At 38.6% G+C, this 21,634-nt stretch overlaps 1 protein-coding gene across 9 annotated transcripts in view; it reads right to left on the bottom strand.

Moving 5' to 3' along the window:
* RARS2 (arginyl-tRNA synthetase 2, mitochondrial) overlaps positions 1–21,634 on the bottom strand; it is a 90,878-nt gene that overhangs the window by 66,650 nt on the left and 2,594 nt on the right. For 8 of the 9 annotated variants that reach the window (XR_004352610.1, XM_032651848.1, XM_032651853.1 and 5 more), the window contains exon 2: positions 2,136–2,209. Coding sequence is in view for 5 of the 9 variants with exons in the window: in XM_032651848.1 (XP_032507739.1) it covers positions 2,136–2,209 (74 nt within the window). In the remaining 4 variants the exon portion in view is untranslated. Of the gene's footprint in view, positions 1–2,135; positions 2,210–20,138; positions 20,231–21,634 lie in introns of all 9 variants that reach the window. The other variant, XM_032651856.1, reaches the window with a different exon arrangement.

Raw genomic sequence — 21,634 nt, 5'->3', positions numbered from 1 at the left:
TATGGAGGTTCCACAAAAAGTTAATAGAACCACCATATGATAAAGCTATCCTACTTCTGGGTATTTATCAAAAGAATATGAAAGCACTAATTTGAAAAGATATAAGCACCCCTATGTTTACTGCAGCATTATTTACAATAGCCAACACATGGAAACAACCTAAGCGTCCATAAATGAATAGATAAAGATGTGGTTACATATATACAATGGAATACTACTTAGCCATAAAAGAAATAATGTCATTTGCAGCAACATGGACGGACCTAGAGATTATCATACTAAGTGAAAGTAAGTCAGACAGAGAAAGACAGCTATTGTATGATAGTGCTTATATGTGGAATCTAAAAAAAAGGGTACAAATGAACTTATCTACAAAACAGAAATGGAGTTACAGATGTAGAGAACAAACTTATGGTTACCAGGGGGTAAGGTGGGGGAGGGATAAGATTGGAATTGACATATACACACTACTATATATAAAATTGGTAACTAATAAGGACCTACTGTATAGCACAGGGAACTCTACTCAATACTCTGTAATGGCCTATATGGGAAAAGAATCTAAAAAAGAGGGGATATATGTTTATGTATAACAGATTTACTTTGCTGTACATCTGAAACTAACACAACACTGTAAATCAACTGTACTCCAATAAAAAATTTTTAAAATGGAGACGTGGTATATATATAAACAATGGAATACTACTCAGCCATAGAAAAAGATGAGATCTTGCCATCTGGGACAATGTGGATGGACCTCGAGGGTATTACATTAAATGAAATAAGTCAGACAAAGAAAGACAAATACCATATGATTTCACTCATATGTGGAGTATAAGAAATAAAAACAAAGTAAGTGAACAAACCAAACATGCAGCTACAGAGAGAGAGTGGTGGTTACCAGAGGGGAAGGGGTGGTGGGGCAGGGGGCAGGGTGAAATGGGTGAAGGGGATCAGCTGTATGATGACACATGGAAACTGAAGTTTTGGCGATGAGCACGCTATACTGTTTAGAGAATGCTGTGCACATGAAATTTATATAATGTTATAAGCCAATGTTACTTCAATTAAGAAAAAAGACAAAAAGATGGGCCAATACGGTTCAGCTTATTAAAGGTCTTTGAAACATAAAAACTGAGACATTCCCATTATTATGCAAAATGTCCTTTACAGATTTTATGAAATAGGTAACTGGTTTGCAACATTACATCAATTTACATATAATTATATGGCCCATCTTTTGGTCAGTGGTTGCCTCTGTTCTTGGAACTCAGTATAGATGAAGTTGTAGCAGGCCATTTTAAAGATGCTCTCTTTTACAAGGCCATAAATAGCCTTTCTCTTCTCCACTCTCTCTTTGTCCTATTCTGGGAAAAAGAACATTCATTCTATTCAATCTTAAAATCCTGACAAAGTTAAGGGGACAAAATACAAGGACATAATGGTATCATTATATCATAATGGAACAATGATAATTTAAGCTTAGGGCTTAAATGCCTACTATGTAGCTAATTTCTTGTCATTATCAATTAACGGAGAGGGTATTTTTATCCAAGTTTTGAAGTTTTCTAGCCAACTCGTAAACAGGTATCAATAAGAATGACCAAACAAAAGAGGTATCTCTCTGAATCCAAGAAGCAACTATAGGTTGTATGTAGTCCTAACCAGTAATCCTCTATCACTGGGGGGGCCTCGAATGGAAACAAGCAAAAAAACCAAAACCTGCAAAAAAATATCTAGCAGGTAAATATGGCACAATAGTATTCAAGTATTAGATAGGTGTAAAATCTCTAAGATCCCTTTAAAAACTGATTTTCTAACTACAATCTAACTACAACCTTAGTTCTTTTATTTGCTGTTACAGAATTAAATTCGAACCTCATTCCAAATTTTTCTTAAAGACTGCCATAATTATAGTTATTAGAACATCAAAACATGAGAATACTAATTTAATCTGCCATGTCAGTATGTAAAATACAGATTTTAATTTTATTATTTAAGTCCATGGGAATAATAGGTTAAATCATATATTAAGGTTAATTTCAAGGACTATTTTGTAAATTGAAGAGTAACTTTTTTCGTATATTGACAAAGCCAGCAACATTCTAGACCATTACAAATATATTATACTTAACTCTTTTCTGGAAATTGGAACTGCAGATATTGACTTGATCAAGTATTCTGGAGGAAGATCCAACACTCTTGAAAGCTAAAAATCAAAAAGAACAAACAGCACAAGATTGTTAATATATTTGTTCCAGATTCAATAGAACGCTACTCAACAATTGAAAAAAAATATTGAGACACAACACAAATGAGCTACAAATGCACTATGCAATGTGATAAAAGCCAGACTCAAAAGGCTATATAATGTATGATTCAGTTTATTTGACATTCCGGAAAACCCAAAACTGTAAGGATAAAGATTAGATCAGTGGTTGCCAGGGGTTGAAGATGAGAAAAGGGTTTGACCATAAACTGGCAAATAGAACTGTTTACCAAAAAGGATGAATTTTATATTTATAAATTTTAAAAACTTTTTATTTATTTATTTGTTTATTTTTTACAAAAAGAGAAGGGATGAACTGCTGGGACCAAAGATAATTTTCCTTTTAATTCATTCATAAAATCTTTTTGTGTTAGGCACTGTTTTAGGAGTTGGGGATACAGCAGTGAATAAAAGAAAAAAAATCTCATGCTATTTAAATAAACAAGCAAACAAATACATAATGGGGGGAAAATCTGACCCCCATCCTCTATCAAAAGTTTATTCACTTGTTTGTTTGTTTATTTATTTATTTATGGCTGCGTTGGGTCTTCGTTGCTGTGCGCAGGCTTTCTCTAGTTGCAGTGACCAGGGGCTACTCCTTGGTGCGTGGGCTTCTCATTGCGGAGCATGGGTTCTAGGCACGCAGGCTTCAGCAGTTGTGGCATGTGGGCTCAGTAGTTGTGGCTTGCAGACTCTAGAGCCCAGGCTCAGTAGTTGTGACTCTCAGGCTTAGTTTCTCCGTGGCATGTGGGATCTTCCCGGACCAGGGCTCGAACCCGTGTCCCCTGCATTGGCAGGTGGATTCTTAACCACTGCACCACCAGGAAAGTCCCTACTCGTATTTTTGAAAAGCTCACTGAATGACTGTAATGCACAGTCATAGTTGTGAACTACTGCCTTCATCAGGAACTCAAATTATGCCTAATTTTTCTTTGAAACAATCCTATGACTTTCATACTATTATAGCCTTCATTTCATGAATGATGAAACTGAAGTACAGAGAATTTATGTAACTTGCTTAGGTGGAAAAGCTGGGATGTAAACACAAGCTATCTATAACCAGAACCTACCTTCAACCCCTATGTCATATCGATACCCTTTCAACAAAAAATGCATGAAAACGAAACAGTGAAAATAGCAGTACAGCCATAATGAATTTAAAACTGTCTTCATCTTTCTTGCCCACTTCCTCAATCCTTATGCAGCCTCTGCAATGGACAAGTCATGGCTGGTGAGAGAGAAGGGAAAGGGAGTAATGGGGTAAATAGGAAAAGTAAAGAATGTAAGAAGAAGCAATCTTAATCTTCCTCAGAGGGTAAGTGTTCAGAAGGGATGGAATAAAACTAAAGTCACTATCTCCATTATTAGTAATAATATTTACCCTATTATCAAAAGAAATCATTTGCTGAATTTCATTAACGTAAAAAAAAGGTCAAAACTTGCAGACCAGGAGCTGTCATTTACCTTTAAGATACTCTGTATATTTCTGCTGATCAAGTATATGTTGATTTTTTAAATCTCAGAGTACAGTCTTTATTTTTAAATTCTAGCCTTTAGGAACTGAATTACTGTATCCTTTACAAAAAAAGGCTTTTTTTCCTTAAGATACTTTCCCAGAAGTGGATAAATACTTCCAAAGCACTTACAGAATAAAGGCTGTAACTGTTCATGTTTATATCACAAAATGTTCCTGCCCAAAACAGATACATCAGTAATAAAGATTCTATTATAATTTCTCTTAAAAAAATTCAAATTCCAGTTCCACTTTTACTGTCTATGAGCCCTTGGGAAAGTCATTTTACATCAACAAGCTTAAGTTTTCACATTTGAAAAATGGGGATAATAAATCTATTAATAATAAACTAGGGCTCTTGTGAGGACTAACAAAATTGTGTCACATAATAAGCATGTAATAAATATTATTTCCTTCTTCCTTTAAAAGGTTTTATTTTGGGAGACTTCCCTGGCGGTCCAGTGGTTAAGACTCTGCATTTCCATTGCAGGGGGCACGGGTTCAATCCCTGGTCAGGGAAATAAGATCCCGCACTTTGGACATAATGTCTTTCAAACTTACCCATAACCTTCTCCTTATAAGACCTTCTGCCTATCTTAGATATAACTAAACTCTACTGGAAAAAAAAAAAAAAAGGAACGTCGTTCACCATCCAGTTACACATGGATTAAGTCATTAGCCACTGCAGTTTCTGACCAATAATGAACCCTGAGAGGAGTTCAGGGCAAAAAACAGGATGAGGCACACTGTACTGTGGAAAAACAGGCCCCTTAGATAGTTCTATGTATATCTCAGGAAGAATTTTAATAACCAGATTCTTGCATCTTCCCATATCTAGAAAAGCACCAAAATCATTAACAGAGATATCTGTTCCTTGTGACTAGCTGTCATCTTTTACTGAGATGTAAGCCTGACTGCACATATTCCCCACCCAACAATCATGATTAAACTGGCTTCTCCCCCTACCTCTTCGGAGTTTACTTAGAGCTACTGAGTGGCTGTCTCCCAGGATATAGTCATCAGTAAGGTCCCTGAATAAAGCTGAAACTGACAACTCACACCTCTTACATTGTGCATTTTTTCCAACAAAGGCCAATTTTTAAATCTTTATCTCACAAATAAGTTGTGAACTTTGGAATGTAAAAATATTACCTAGGACCAACACAAAAAATTCTCTGATACAAACTAAACACTACTTAAAGTTTATTTCTTCTACCATACCTCATTTGCTCCAAAAGAGCTCTGAGGGGGTTTAAACCATAAAAAATAAAATGGAGGTATGAAATTGTGCCAGCAAACTCAAGCTAAAGATAATCAGGCTTCTTGGCAACCAAGGTGCAAAGGGAATCTACACAGCACTTTTTACCTCGTAAGAGATAAAGCAAGTCAGTAGGAACAAAGTTTTCCTAAAAGTAAATTCTAAGACCAAGTTATATACACATGAAGATGTGAAGACCAAAATAGAAAATACCTTCAATAGTAATTTTACAAAGGCACAGAAACATTCTTATATGATGTAAATTAAAAAAACCAAGAAGAAAGGGACTGGGGAGAAAGGAGGAATGGGGAGTAACTGTTTAATAAGGACAGTTTCAGTTTGGCAAGATGAAAATATTCTGGAGATGGTTGGTGGTGATGGTTGCATAACAATGTGAATGTACTTAATGCCACTGAACTGTACATTTTAAAATGGTTAAGATGGTAAACTTTATATTAGAGAAACGCAAATCAAAAATAAAATGAGGTATCATCTCACACTGGTCAGAATGGCTATCATTAAAAACTCTACAAATAAATCCTGGAGAGGATGTGAAGAAAAGGGAAGCTTCCTACACTGTTGGTGGGAATGTAAGTTGGTACAGCCACTATGAAGAACAGTGTGGGGCTTCCCTGGTGGTGCAGTGGTTGGGAGTCTGCCTGCCGATGCAGGGGACACGGGTTCGTGCCCCGGTCCGGGAAGATCCCACATGCCGCAGAGCGGCTGGGCCCGTGAGCCATGGCCGCTGAGCCTGCGCATCCGGAGCCTGTGCTCCGCAATGGGAGAGGCCACAACAGTGAGAGGCCCGCGTACCGCAAAAACAAACAGACAAACAAAAAAACAGTGTGGAGGTTCCTCAGAAAACTAAAAATAGAACTACCATATGATCCAGCAATCCCCCTCCTGGGCACAGATCCGGAAAAGATGAAAACCCTAATTTGAAAAGATACACGCATCCCAATGTTCACTGCAGCACTAATCACAGTAGCCAAGACATGGAAGCAACCTAAATGTCCATCGACAGATCAACAGACAAAGAAGATGTTACATATATTCAAGGGGATACCATTCAGGCATTAAAAAGAACAAAGTAATGCCATTTGCAGCAACGTGGATGCAACTAGAGATTATCATACTAAGTGAGTAAGTCAGAAAGAGAAAGACAAATACCATATGATATCACTTATATGTGGAATCTAAAAACATGACAAAAATGAACCTATCTACAAAACAGAAACAGACTCACACACATAGAGGACAGAGTTGTGGTTGCCAAGGGGGAGAGGTTTGGGGAGGGATGGAGTGGGAGGCTGGGGTTAGCAGATGTAAGCTATTATATATGGAATGGATAAACAAGGTCCTACTGTACAGCACAGGGAACTATATTCAGTATCCTGTGACAAACCATAATGGAAAATATAGAAAAAGTATATATATGTATAAATGAATCACTTTGCTGTATAGCAGAAATTAACAGATCATAAATCAACTATACTTCAATAAGACAACCATAAAAAAAGATGTTAAGTTTTATGTTATGTGTATTTTCCCACATTTAAAAACAAAACCCAAAAAGACTTTGGGATTAAGTAGTAGAAAGAAGTCTTCTTTACATAATCTCTCATTTCCTACCCATTATCAAATTAAAATGAAAAGGAAGGAAGAACGGAGAGGAGAAAGAAAGGAAGGTAGGTCACAGGCTGGTTGGTTCTCCAGCAAAAAATACACATGATAGGCATAGCCCAAAGTTATAAACTTCAAAAGTGGTAACCAAGCAAAGATACACCAGACTCTGAGAAGAAATGGGGCAGCCCTGTTTGGCAAGGCTCCTAAGCTGAATTAACTATTCTCATTAATACCCAAATCTGGAGAGAAAACACTGAATGAATTCCATTATTTTTTTCATCTATGACTGAGAGATGCTACAGAACTGCGGGAAAGAATGAGGAAAAGAGAAGTGATTTCCAGCACAAGTGAAGCTTCTAGGGCAGAATCTGAGGGCCTCCTCAATGGAAACACAACACATTCCCCAATTACAGGGAGTAAATCCTGATATTGTGCTGCCTGGGCAGGAAGAATCAGAGGAGGAACTTTTATAGGAAGATGGGAAAATATCAGAACTAGCCAGCAAAAATATGCCAAGTCAGAACTCAGGAGTAACGTGTACAGGTCACCACGACCTCCTGGAGAGACAAAAGAGGAGTGGAAAGCTGCAGAGTTTATATTTTTGTAATCACAAAAGTGAGGTGAGCCAAGAACAATTCTGAAATGGAGAGTGAAGAAGTCCCCCACACAATGCGGAAGCAAATATAAAGTCTGGGCAGAGCTGTCAAGCACTGGTAAGTGAAAAAGAACAGGCATCAAAAACAGACAAACAAACTGAAAGAGACAGAGATACGGAGAGGGAGGGGCAGGGACTGAAAGAAAAAGAATGAAAGGAATGTGGCATACAGGACATCAAAGAACTCTAGAAGAAAAATATAACAATACATTCTTCATAAGGGCTTCCAGATTTGTGAATAAGCAAGAACTGAAAGATGGAAAAACAACAGAGTGAGATAAAAAAGGAGTCTAAAGATTAAATAAATTGATGATCAAACATTTATTATAGAACTATTAATTAGGAAACACAAAGGAAGAGTGTACTCAGAATTGAAAATAAAAGTATAACACATAAGGGCTAAGATAATCAGATAATACAGATTTTGAAAAACATAGGGGCTTCCCTGGTGGCGCAGTGGTTGAGAGTCCGCCTGCTGATGCAGGGGACACGGGTTTGTGCCCGGGTCTGGGAAGATCCCACATACCGCGAAGCGGCTGGGCCGGTGAGCCATGGCCGCTGAGCCTGCGCGTCCGGAGCCTGTGCTCCGCAATGGGAGAGGCCACAACAGTGAGAGGCCCGTGTACCACAAAAAAAACAGCAACAAAAAAAACACACACAAAAAAAACCCCATAAAGAGATCAAATAAAACTGGGTACAAGATAATCCAACTTTAGGATAACTGGTGCCCCTAAAATACAAAAAGAGCAGCAGCAAAGAGCAAGCAGACAGGAAGACAGGTACACTGGTTCTCCAGCAGCATTAAGGACAGAGAGACAAAGCACAAAGCCACACTCTTCACAAAGTGATAGGCAAGAAAAGATACAAAAGATTCTCAAGCAGAATGGAGCACCCTTATTTTAGCAAGGCTCCTACCTTAGTCTTATTTCCCAGAAGCCATCAAGATGAATGAATAAAACTCAAGAAAAATAAAAGTATTCATAGATATATATCTTGGATCCCCCAAAAGCAGGGCCTGGGAAAAGGACTGTGTGCAGGTAGTTTATCTGGGAAGTGACTGCGAGGGCAGAAGTGATATACTGGGGAGAGTGAGAGAGGAGAAAAAGTAAATACAAGATTGTGCTATCAAGTTCACTGCTATAGGCAATAGGGCCTTAATTTCTATCATACTTTTCAAGAGGGATACACAATGTATATCAAAGTGTCTATCCAAAAATAGGGAACAGGCGCTTCTATCCCCCAGTGACTGAGGGGTGTCCTTGAGGGTGTTCACTCCACCACGCTTGAGCCAAGTATGGGTTGGTAGCAGGCTTTTTGACAGCGTGAAGTGCTGTTAACAGTAAGTGAATGGAAGCACATGTGAAACTGTTCACTTAAGTGGCAGCTAGAACCAGGTGTGACCAAGGTGATAGGAGATTGGGCATAATAGCCAATAAAAGGGAAATCGTCCCTGAAATTAAGAACGAAGTCTGAATTGTTGTATATGACTGCAATGGCACACCACTCAGCAGTAAAATGAAAGAACTGGACCTCTGTGCACCATTATGGATAAACCTTTTTTAAAATTTGAAGGAAACAAACAAAAAAAACCCCAAGTTGCAGAAGGATAATTACAGTTTGATTCCCACTTATATAAAATTTAGTAACTTGAAAAAGAATACTATTTAGGGATACATTCCTAGGTAGTAAGTCACATGCACAGGCATGATAAACAAAACCTCATATGTGAGGAAAGAGTTTGCATCCAGGGATGGGTACCCAGGATATTTTAATAGTGTTTGTAATAGTTTATTGCTCAAGCAGGGTGAAGGGTACATGGATACTAACAGTATTCTTCTCCATGATTAAATATCCCCCCCACAAAAAAAAGGGAAACAAATGGAATCTATAGATCAAAATAAATGACTATGTCAGGAAAACATAATACAGAAAATTCAACAGAGACACATCCTGGTCAAGTCGCTAAATTTCAAAAATAAAGCACCCAATCAAGAAAACTCCAGAGATGAAATAAATGTACTTTACTTTGTAGCCATGTTACCTAATCACAAAGATCATGATCTGGTTAAAGTAAATAATTTAGCAATGATATTGTATAGGGCAAAATTCATCTACTAGAGAAGCTGCAAACTGATCTGCTTATTTCACTTGCTCTGTTCTTTCCTTAATTTGAATTAGTTGCCAACATATGAAAATTGGAAAAAAATTAAAATAACATTAGATTGTTATATGACATTTGCATCTGTAGTATCAGACTTTGGAAAATCAAAAATCAGAAGTAAACAATCTGGTGTTATTGCTTTATTTCTAAAAGGAAGATTTTTAATATTATTTCTAAATTTATTATTTTCATATTATTTCTAAACATGCTAATATTCTAGTTATTAACCCTCCTTTTGATATGTCTAGGATTATTTTATCCGAGAAATCATAATTTCTTAAAAAAACAAAAGTTAAAAAACCCTTCTTGAAAAATCTACTCATAAAGAAATCCAGACAATTAAGCCATGTATCAGGAAAAGGATTGGTGGTAAGCAATGTATCCAATTCAAAATAAAGTGAATAAGAGACAAGTCATGCAAATACCATTAATAAACAGACTAAGTGTTACAAACTTTGAGAAAGTTACTGAAACAAATTAGGAAAGGTAGAGGAAAGTTATACCAACTATAAGAGTGCTAATGTTCTCTTCTTTCATGGCAAGGGTTGATACTGCCTAAATCTGAAACATCAAGATGTTTAAAAATTTATAATTAACATACAATATTATATTAGTTTCAGGTGTACAACACAGTGATGCATGAAATGATCACCAAAATAAGTGCAGTTACCATCTGTCAACATACAAAGTTACAGTGTTATTGACTATATTCCTCATGTGTATGTTAACATCCCATAACAACGTATTTTACAGCTGTAAGTTTGTACCTCTTAATTCCCTTTACCTATTTTGTCCAACCCCCCACCCACTCCCTTCTGGTAAAAACCAGTCTGTTCTCTGTATCTAGGAGTCTCTGAAACATCAAGATTTTAAAAAATAAGCTCCAAATTGTGATGTTCTTCATAATCTCTTAACTGTAGAGGACTCGTTTAGGAAATTGATCAATAATTCTTTGAATTACACTTTGGATTCTTTTTCTTTCGTTATATTCAAGCTAAACTGTGTTTAATACCTTTTACTTAAAACTGCATTTAGGTTATGAGTACGCGGGGAATCATAATAGTATTATACTTTTAGCAGTTGGACATTTTCCATTATAAAACCTAAAAAAATAAAAGCTTGTTACTAAAAAAAAAAAGCTTGTTACAATACAGTCCAATTTTTATAAAAAGCATATCTATTCTGTCTTCCCATCTTCCTTCTTTTTTCTGCCTGTATATCTGCAAAGAAATGTATCTAAAATAGAGGTCAATGTTAGGGATAACTTTATTTTTTAAATTCTATGTACTGTAATTCTTTACAATAAGCAGGTATTATTTTTGCAAAAATGAGAAAGATTTTTTTTCTTTACCAAAGCACAACTTTATAAAAGTATCTACTGTTAAGGAATTCCTACTGAAAATTAAGCAGTATGGTTCAGATATATAGCTTTCTGTTTATTTAACTTCATGTGGGGCTATTGGGCCACACCCTGCAGGCCTGCAAGCCTTGTTGGATGCCCAGCCTGGCGACCGAAGAAAGAGCCCAGAGACAGCTACAGAGACACTACTGATTTATCGGATAGAGGATCTTACACGTCTGAAGCAAAAGGTCCTGTAGCAACACCCCGCTGTGTATGGCTGACGGCAGACAGGACATGGCAGCCATCTTCGCTACTTGGGAGAGAACGAGGCTACCATTTATAGGGGGAATTGACGTCAGGTTGGCTCAACAGTTACCAGAAAAACTAGCAGCTGAGGCAGGGGGCAAGCAAGTAGGCGGTTACTGATTAAGCCCCAAGTAGGCGGTTACTGATTAAGCCCTATCATTAAGAGGATTGGGTAGTTATGTGAGTGAAGCAGGGACTGGTCAGCAGGGAATATACAGACAGCAAGGGTACAGCCATCTTGAATGGCCTGATCATACAGGTGCTAAAGCTTTCACCTAGGGTAATGGATAATAATTAGGTCCCCAACACAAGAAAGCCGCTGGGGTGGTGGTGGTGTGGAGAGGGGCTTCAAAATACCCCATCCTCAGAACTCTAACAGATAATATAATGACTAATGAATACTGCATGCATACAATACAAACACAATTCTAAGTACCCTATTTATATTAATTCATTGAACCTTAATGACAAGCCTATAAGGTAGCTAAATAATTTTCCACACTTTACAGATGAAGTACAGTGAACTTACACACCTATCAGAGAAGCTGGATTTAAACCCACGTGTCTTTTGTTCTTAGTCACTATACCAGTGGTTCTCACATTTTGCACATGGGAATGACCCAGGGATCTTTAGAAAACACCGAGGTCTGGCTTCCACATGTAAGTATTCTGTCTAATTAATACAGGGTATGACCTGGGCAACACATCTTAAAAAGTTCTGGGGGTTGATTCTAATGTGAGGTAGAGCGTGGGGACCACTGAACTACACCTTTCTGCTTCCTGGTCATCCCTGGCTAGTGGTTATCAAGCCCGGATGAACACCAAAATCCCCTGATAAGGTTGAGAACTTCAAGGCTCCCACCCCACCCCAACTCAAGGGGCTTGGGCTTAGCTATTTTTTTCAATGCTTCTCGGGTGATTCCAGTCTCAAGTAGACAAAGCTTGAGAAGCACTGCAGAGGGAGACACTAGCTGCCTTCCACTTTAACTATCAGTGCCCAAACTAGTGAGGGATCTTAATTAATTTGAGGAGTATCTTTTAAATGGGGTGGGCACACACACACACACAAAGAAACAAAGAAAAAGGAACCACTGTCAAATGTTAGAGAGCGTGGTTTTTAATTCACCTACAGTCTCACAGGTTCAGAACTATTCTGGAAATAATAGGACTTGTCTCTGAGACTGAACTTAGTGTTTTCTCTGATGAAAATGTGACCTATGAGTTTCCTTAGCTACAGATTTCTTTTTTTCCCCCTTTAGCTAAAGGTGTTTCTCCTGGCGTTGGGCTTCATCTAGGGCTACCACAGGTGAAACAAGAGCCTATTGATAACTATCTACTTGAGGCCTCAGATTAGTGAAAGAAAAAATTTTTACAGAATATGCTAAAAGTTTACTCAGTTGAAAATAAAATAAGAAAAGAAGACTAAGGTTCAAAACTTTAGAGCTAAAAACAGAGGAATAAAATCCACAAAACAGGGGACTTCCCTGGTGGTACAGTGGTTAAGAATCTGCCTGCCAATGCAGGGGACACAGTTCAATCCCTGGTCCAGGGCGATCCCACATGCCGCGGAGCAACTAAGCCCATGCACCACAACTACTGAGCCTGCACTCTAGAGCCCACAAGCCACAACTAACGAACCTGCATGCTACAACTAACGAAGCCCACGTGCCTAGAGCCCGTGGCTCCACAACGAGAAGCCACTGCAATGAGAAGCCCACGCACCGCAAGGAAGAGTAGCCCCCGCTCGCTGCAACTAGAGAAAGCCCGCATGCAGCAACACACTCAAAAATAAATAAATAAAACTTATATTTAAAAAAAAACCCCAAAAACATTAATCACAGTCCTTGAGAAATAAACTAAATAACTTCCAACTGAATGAAGAGGAAATCTGAGGTTGAAAGCAGAAGCACTTCTTTTTTATTTATTTATTTATTTTTTGCGGTACGCGGACCTCTCACTGTTGTGGCCTCTCCCGTTGCGGAGCACAGGCTCTGGACGCGCAGGCTCAGCGGCCATGGCTCACGGGCCTAGTGGCTCCGCGGCATGTGGGATCTTCCCGGACCGGGGCACGAACCCGTGTCCCCTGCATCGGCAAGCGGACTCTCAACCACTGCGCCACCAGGGAAGCCCCAGAAGCACTTCTTAAAGGGAGTATCAAAAGTGAAAATATACATATGCCAGATGTGGTTTGGGAACCTAAGACCAGAAATTCTCATGTATAATAATGACTAATATGTATTGAGTGCTCACAATGTACCAGGTACAATTCTGCCTTGGATTTGGCAACCTGAAGTCAAAGATTCTAATGTAACAGAATCTTTGGCTTCTAGGGTACCCAGCATGAGCGAGCCACTAATTAATCAGCTTGTGGGCAGTTCTCAACCATTTCTTCCCCTGGCACACAGGCACACATAAGTCTTACGCTTAGTACTCAGGTACTGAACACAAAGCCAAAAAATATCCTATCAGTCTGGCTCTAGATAGGCTCTAAATTCATTTAGGAGCTAAGCTTGCCAGGTTCAAGATCAAAATCTCCAATAACCACATAAAAACCCTAATTTTGCAGATGAAAAAGAGATCCTTATGCTTTAGTAACCAAACATGTAGGTGGCAGAACTGATATCTTATGAAAATTAATTCTGTATTTTATAACAGTCTACAAGGCAATGAGTTTTAAAATTCTTGAAAGATTATCAATCACTCTTCCAGATCTTAAATTACTTAAACTGTCAATTACCACTGGTTATTCCTCAGTTCTGACTCTCTAATATAACCAGGTCAGCTGTGGATGTTTGCCACCAAGAGCCAATGCACGAGTACTCCCACATCTGAAGAGATAGTCTTCAGGTCTGAATTAGCTCAAAGACTCAAGGAGTCAGCAAACGAGGTATCAACGGAAACTTCGGGGTTCAGAAAAGAACTTCCCAAATGATTTGATGGGCAAGTCATTCGCAATTATTTATAATGAAAGAAATTTAGCATGGCTCTTACAGAACTTGTGGTCTGAAGCAGAACTGAATGCTAGTGGGCCTGTGAGAATAGGTTAGAAGCAAAGCACACACCTAGATAATTCAGTCAGTTACTGTAGCTCATCTGAATGTGGATGAGTAATCTGCCCAATGTAACCAGTTCTAAACTGAAATACTTATGTTGGGAAGATATTTCAGCTTAGGACTGGATGACAACAACTGGACAAGTTTAACTGCTCCTTGAGGTTACACCTGAGATCTGACAACAAAACACCTCAGCAGTCAAGGAGGCCTCTCCTCTATTCACAGTTAGCAGTGTATCTCCTCTATCAAGTTACGTAGATATAAATTAATAAGGAGGGGAGCTTAAGGCCCTTAAAAATCTAACAATTACATAACAACGAAATGCAGTTTGTGAGCTTATACTGGAGAAAAAGGCTGTTGAAAAACATCAACAAAACTAGAATGGATTGTAAATTAGATAAAAGTGAATCAGTGTGACTACCCAAAGCAATCTACAGTTTCAGGGCAATCCCTATCAAACCACCAATGGCATTTTTCACAGAACTAGAACAAAAAATTGCAGTTTGTATGGAAACACAAAAGACCCCGAATGGCCAAAACAATCTTGAGAAAGAAAAACAGAGCTGGAGGAATCAGACTACTGGACTTCAGACTATACTACAAAGCTACAGTAATCAAGACAGTATGATACTGGCACAAAAACAGAAATAGAGATCAATGGAACAGGATAGAAAGCCCAGAGATAAACCCACGCACATATGGTCACCTTATCTTTGATAAAGGAGGCAAGAGTATACAATGGAGAAAAGACAGCGTCTTCAATAAGTGGTGCTGGGAAAACTGGACAGGTACATGTAAAAGAATGAAATTAGAACATTCCCTAACGCCATACACAAAAATAAACTCCAAATGGATTAAAGACCTAAATGTAAGGCCAGACACTATAAAATTCTTAGAGGAAAACATAGGAAGAACACTCTATGACATAAATCACAGCAAGATCCTTTTTGACCCACCTCCTAGAGAAATGGAAATAAAAACAAAAATAAACAAATGGGACCTAATGAAACTTAAAAACTTTTGCACAGCAAAGGAAACCATAAACGAGACAGAAAGACAACCCTCAGAATGGGAGAAAATATTTGCAAATGAAGCAACTGACAAAGGATTAATCTCCAAAACTTACAAGCAGCTCATGCAGCTCAATATCAAAAAAACAAACAAACAAATACAAAAATGGGCAGAAGACCTAAACAGACATTTCTCCAAAGAAGATATACAGATTGCCAACAAACACATGAAAAGATGCTCAACATCACTAATCATTAGAGAAGTGCAAATCAAAACTACAATGAGGTATCACCTCACATCAGTCAGAATGGCCATCCTCAAAAAATCTACAAACAATAAATGCTGGAGAGGGTGTGGAGAAAAAGGAACCCTCTTGCACTGTTGGTGGGAATGTAAATTGATACAGCCACTATGGAGAGCAGTATGGAGGTTCCTTAAAAAACTAAAAATAGAACTACCATACAACCCAGCAATCCCACTACTGGGCATATACACTGAGAAAACCATAATTCAAAGAGTCATGTACCACAATGTTCATTGCAGCTTTATTTACCATAGCCAGGACATGGAAACAACCTAAGTGTCCATCGACAGATGAATGAAGAAAGAAGATGTGGCACATATATACAATGGAATATTACTCAGCCATAAAAAGAAACGAAATTGAGTTATTTGTAGTGAGGTGGATGGACCTAGAGTCTGTCATACAGAGTGAAGTAAGTCAGAAAGAGAAAAACGAATACCGTATGCTAACACATATATATAGAATCTAAAAAAAAAGGTTCTGATGAACCTAGGGGCAGGACAGGAATAAAGACACAGACGTAGAGAATGGACTTGAGGACAGAGGGAGGGGGAAGGGTAAGCTAGGAAGAAGTGAGAGAGTAGTACTGACATATATACACTACCAAATGTAAAAACAGATAGCTAGTGGGAAGCAACTGCATAGCACAGAGAGATCAGCTGGGTGCTCTGCGACCACCTAGAGGGGTGGGATAAGGAGGGTGGGAGGGAGACGCAAGACGGAGGGGATATGGGGATATACGGATATATGTATGCATATAGCTGATTCACTTTGTTATACAGCAGCAACTAACAAAACACTATAAAGCAATTATAGTCCAATAAGGATGTTAAAAAAAAGACAAAAAAAAAGTGTATCAGTGTGATATGAATCTAGTAGCTGTATTGTGGTTATATAAGGTAAGCCTTGTTCTTAGGAAGTAAACAATTAGGCATTAGGAGGTTACGGAGCATGATTTATGAAACCCACCCTCAAATGATACAGGAAAACAGATTATACAGATATAGAGAGAAAGATGAAGCAAATGTGGTAAAATGTTAATTGGTGAATCTGGATAAGGGTATATGGAGTTCCTTTGTACTACTCTCATGACTTTTCTCTAAGTTTGAAAATACTTCAAAATTAAAAGGAATTAAAATCAACCAGCTGAATTTATTCTAAACTTAACATCAAAACCTAAATGAAAAGGAAGTGAGAAAGGGAAACAAATCTACACTCTGTCATTATGTTTCTGAGCCAGAAATAGTGCTGAATATTTTACAAAAGTCATTCTACAGAATCCAAAGAATTTCGATTTTGAGTCAGACAGTTGGGTTGGTTAATCACTGAACTCCACAATTTTGTAGCTCTGTGACTTTAGATTATTCTTTTCATCTTCTTGAGTCTCAGGGTCCTCCTCTATAAAATGGAGATAATGCTACCAAGAGCACAAGATGATTCAGATGATTAAGTGAGATGATAATATCAAGTACTGCACATCTTATCTGCATAGCACTGTGCTAAGGGTTGGGAGAGAAATCTCTAAGGGACTCTTAAGTTTCTGCGTGTCTTGTAAGCAAAGCCCAAACTGCTCTTTGTTCTGGACTATCTTTCCAAGGAGGTTTATATAACAAACAGCTTTGTGAGACAGAAATAGTGTCCCACAACAGAACAAAGGGGAACATGCCTGCTGCCATTATAAAGGTCTCAGGGTCCTCTCCTATATAACACACACACTGCCTGTGCAGGTATCATCTGACCCTCTTCACCGTGCCCTGTGGGAAGAAGAGAAGCTTGGGGAACCCACACAAGAAAATGTTGATACTCTGGCTACTACTTTTGCTGGGAATAATAAAATAATAAAAGCCTTTTATTTCGCCCAGGGCTCTCATATTTTCTGCCACCATCCATGAACTATGGCTGACTAACTTGTGGGGTAAAATCACAAACCCCTCACAGTTCTCGACACTAAGCACTTTCTGTTAATATTACCTCATTAAACCTGATCAATAGCCCTGTAAAGTTCAGCAAAACGCTGCATGGTACCAGTAAGGTATTCCACAAATAGTTACTATTATCTTCTTCATTATCATCATCATCATTAATCTTTGCAATAATCCTGTAAACGAGAAATCAATACCATCATCTGATAGCTGATGGGTTAATTAAAAGCTGCCAAGAGTAAGTCAGTCACATTCGTGAAGGGGCTGGAATTTGAATTCTTTCTACCATGTCATCACAGCTTTAAAATTATGAACTCATTTGGTGAAGCTGCAAGCTTTATATTATATCCCAACAGCTATGTTTCAGGCACTTCGCTGATCTGGGGAAATAACAGTGAATAAAATATGCTCTCTGTCTTTGTGAAGCTTATAGAGGAAATATACACCAAAACAAGTAACACAAGACCAAATAATCATTAACTCTTAGAAGTGTTATGACAGAAGCAAACAAGGGACTGAGATAGAGGATAACTGGAGGACATAGTTTCCAAACTATAGGTTGTCAGTTGGGAAAAAATTCAGTGAGTCCCAACCAGCATTTTTTGGAAAAATGAAGCAGCACAGAATAGAAAAGAATGCACACACGTTATAAAGTATTGTTTTGTGAAACTTCCATCTGGCATAGGAAGTCATGGTATAAAATCATTTCCTTTAGGCACAGGGAATAATCTATGCAATGGGAATGTAATGGCAATGTTAAGAACTTGCTATGTTGGAAAACCAGAAAATTAGTGTGGCTAGCATCCTACAGAAAGAAGGGATAGAGTGGCATGAATTGAGGTGGGAAAGAAAGACGTTAAGGTTCTGGCAGTGAGTTTGTGTAGTTTTAAACAGATAAGTGATATGACTTGATTTACATTCTAGAAGTCACTTTTGTTGCTATAAGGAGAATGGATTGAAGGGCAAGAAAGGAAACAGAAAGACCCATCAGAATGCTGGTGTAAGCAGCTGAAGTAGGTGATAATGGTAGCTTGGCTTGGGGTGTGGGAATGAAGGGACAGCAGCGATGGCAAAGAGTGAATGAATTCAAGGTGTTACTCTGAAGACAGAATCAGTAGAACTTGCTGAAGTGAGCATCAGAGGTATACTCTAAACAGTCAGTCACACCCAAATATTGTGGTTCCATGCACATGCCATGCTCTACCATGTCAGCATCTATGCACATGCTCTTCTTGAAATACCCTATCCCCACCAAGCTCTAACTCTACTCACTCTACTCACTCTACAACTCTACATCCTCTCCTCAGGACTGAGCCCCAACACAGCCTTCTCTGACACTAAGAAGCTGTCTTCTCCATATTCCCTTAGCACTTCACAAACGCTTCTAACACACTGGTTACAGACTGCACTGAAATTACCTGTTTATACAGCTGTTTCTCAAGTTACCCTGGAGCCATGCCAGGGCAGAAGGCATATTCCATTCACTTTCAACCTGGGGACTGACAGTGCTTAGAAAACTTTAGACTCAAAGAACCAGAGAAATAGCAACATAAAAAGAACCAGAGAAATGGCAACATAAAAAAATCCCAGCTTTGCTGGTTTTGAAGATGGAAAAATGAGGCCGTGAGCCAGTGTAGGAGTGGCTAAGATGACTGAGTAGGAAGACCCTGAACTCACCTCCTCCCAGGGGCACACCAAAATTACAACTATTTACAGAGTAACTATTGATGACAAAGACGCAAAGACTAGCAGAAAATGTCTTCTTACAATTAAAGACATAAAGAAGGAACCACAACTAGATGGGTAGGAGGGGTGGAGAACAGTATAGTCAAGACCCATACCCCGAGATGGGCAACCCACAAAAAGGAGGAAAATTACAACAGCAGAGGTTCTCCCAAAGGAGCCAGGGGTCTGAGCCCCACATGAGGCTCCCCATCCTGGAGGTTCTACACAAGGAAGACAGGTCTCAGAACATTTGGCTTTGAAGGGTAGTGGGGCTTACTTTCAGGAGAGCCAGAGGGCTATAACAAACAGACTCCGCTTTTAAAGGGCACACACAAAATCTCAAACACTCTGAGACCTGGCAGAAGCAGTAATTTGAAAGGAGCAAAAATAAATAAATGAGCCTATGTCAAACTAAAAAAATTTTGCACAGCAAAGGAAACTACCAACAAAATGAAAAAGCCCACCTACTGAATGGGAGAAGATACTTGCAAATATACATCTGACAAGGGGTTAACAACCAAAATATACAAAAAACTAATAAAACTCAACATCAGAAAAAAAACCCAACCTACCCCAAAACCCCCCAAAAAACCAACAACCCAATTAAAAAGTGGGTAGAGGACCTGAACATTTTCCCAAGATATACAGATGGCCAACTGGCACATGAAAAGATGCTCAACATCACTAATCATCAGGCACATGCAGATCCAAACAATGAGGTATCAATTCACACCTGTCAGAATGGCTATTATCAAAAGACAACAAATAAAAAGTGTTGGTGAGGATGTGTATAAAAGGGAACCCTTGTGCACTAATGTTGGGAATGTAAATTGGTGAAGCCACTATGTAAAACAGTTTGGAGATTTCTCAAAAATTTAAAAATAGAACTACCATACAATCTATGAATTCCACTTCTAGGTATATATCCAAAGAAAATAAAACACTAATTCAAAAAGATATACGCACCCCTGTGTTCATTATAGCATTACTTACTATAGTCAAGGTATGGAAGCAATGTCAGTGCCCATCAATAGATGTATGGATAAAGAAGATGTGGTGTAGGTATACCATGGACTATTATTCAGCTATAAAAAAAAAAAGAAAAGGACTCTTACCATTCGCTACGACATGGATGGATCTAGAGGATATTATGCTATGTAATATAGTCACACAGAAAAAGGGAAATACAAATGAACAACCATAACCAAACAGGAACAGTTATAGCTACAGAGAACAATTGGTTGCTGGTGGGGAAGTGCTGGAGGGAGGAGAGAAACAGGTGAAGGAGATTAAAAAAAACCTATAGATTCATTAATCAAAATTTGCTGAATGAATGTACCCTTTCGTGTAATACATTCCTTCACTCCTAAACTGGGTAAGGACCCTCATTCACAGAGCTACGTATTGCACATATTTTTATTTTATTTATTTTTATCCTTGTTTCAGATCATCTTTTTTTAATTAATTAATTTTGGGGGCTGAATTGGGTCTTTGTTGCTGTGCACGGGCTTTCTCTAGTTGCGGTGAGCAGAGGCTACTCTTTGTTGCTGTGCGCAGGCTTCTCATTGCAGTGGCTTCTCTTGTGGAGCACGGGCTCTAGGCGCGTGGGCTTCAGTAGTTGTGGAGTGCAGGCTCAGCAGTTGTGGCTCATGGGCTCTAGAGTGCAAGCTCAGCAGTTGTGGTGCACAGGTCTAGTTGCTTTTTGGCATGTGGGATCTTCCTGGACCAGGGCTCGAACCCATGTCCCCTGCATTGGCAGGCAGATTCTTAACCACTGTACCACCAGAGAAGTCCCAGATCATCTCTTGATGACCTTTTGTTTGGGGAAATATACCTTTACTTGGTTTGTGTTGTCAGACAACTCTATTACATTCTGTTTAATGATCAGATCGTACTCCTTGCCTTCACAAACTAAACAGTATAGTGTATAAGAAGAAGCTGATTTTGAAGTTAGACAGATCTCTGTTCATAAACCAACTCTTCGATTTATTGACCAGGAGATGTGGGTAGCTTATTTAATCTCTCTAGATCTCAATTTGCTCAACTGTATCATAAGGTTAATATTTCTGTTTTAGGCTTGTCCCAGGGCTTAAATGTGAACGTGAAGTAATTAGCACAAATATACTCAATACACATGAATTCCTGTTTCTCCGACGTGCTTTCTTTACAAGGAAGAATATAGCCTTCGCAAAACTAAACACAAATTGCTTCTGGTCATGGCACCATCTTGACCTAAGGGCTTCGAATGGAAGCCACCTCACACACACAAAGCTTGGACACTGAGGTCTAAAACTACCTACGCTGGACATAGTTTACTGTCCACATTAACATGACTTTATTATTCCTTTGTCTTAATTAGCATAATTTTACTCTTCTGGGAGACTCCTGCCCAGACAAATAGCTAGATTGTTCACTATAGGAACTTCCTGAAAAATCTATCAATTCTGCAATATAAAGAAAGCATCAACAGTTCATGTCCTAAGAGTCCT

This window comes from Phocoena sinus, chromosome 12, assembly GCF_008692025.1.
Source record: "Phocoena sinus isolate mPhoSin1 chromosome 12, mPhoSin1.pri, whole genome shotgun sequence".
In the NCBI taxonomy this organism is placed as follows: Eukaryota; Metazoa; Chordata; class Mammalia; order Artiodactyla; family Phocoenidae; genus Phocoena; species Phocoena sinus.
Note: the sequence above shows the minus strand (reverse complement) of the source record. Positions and strands in the feature narration are given on the sequence as shown.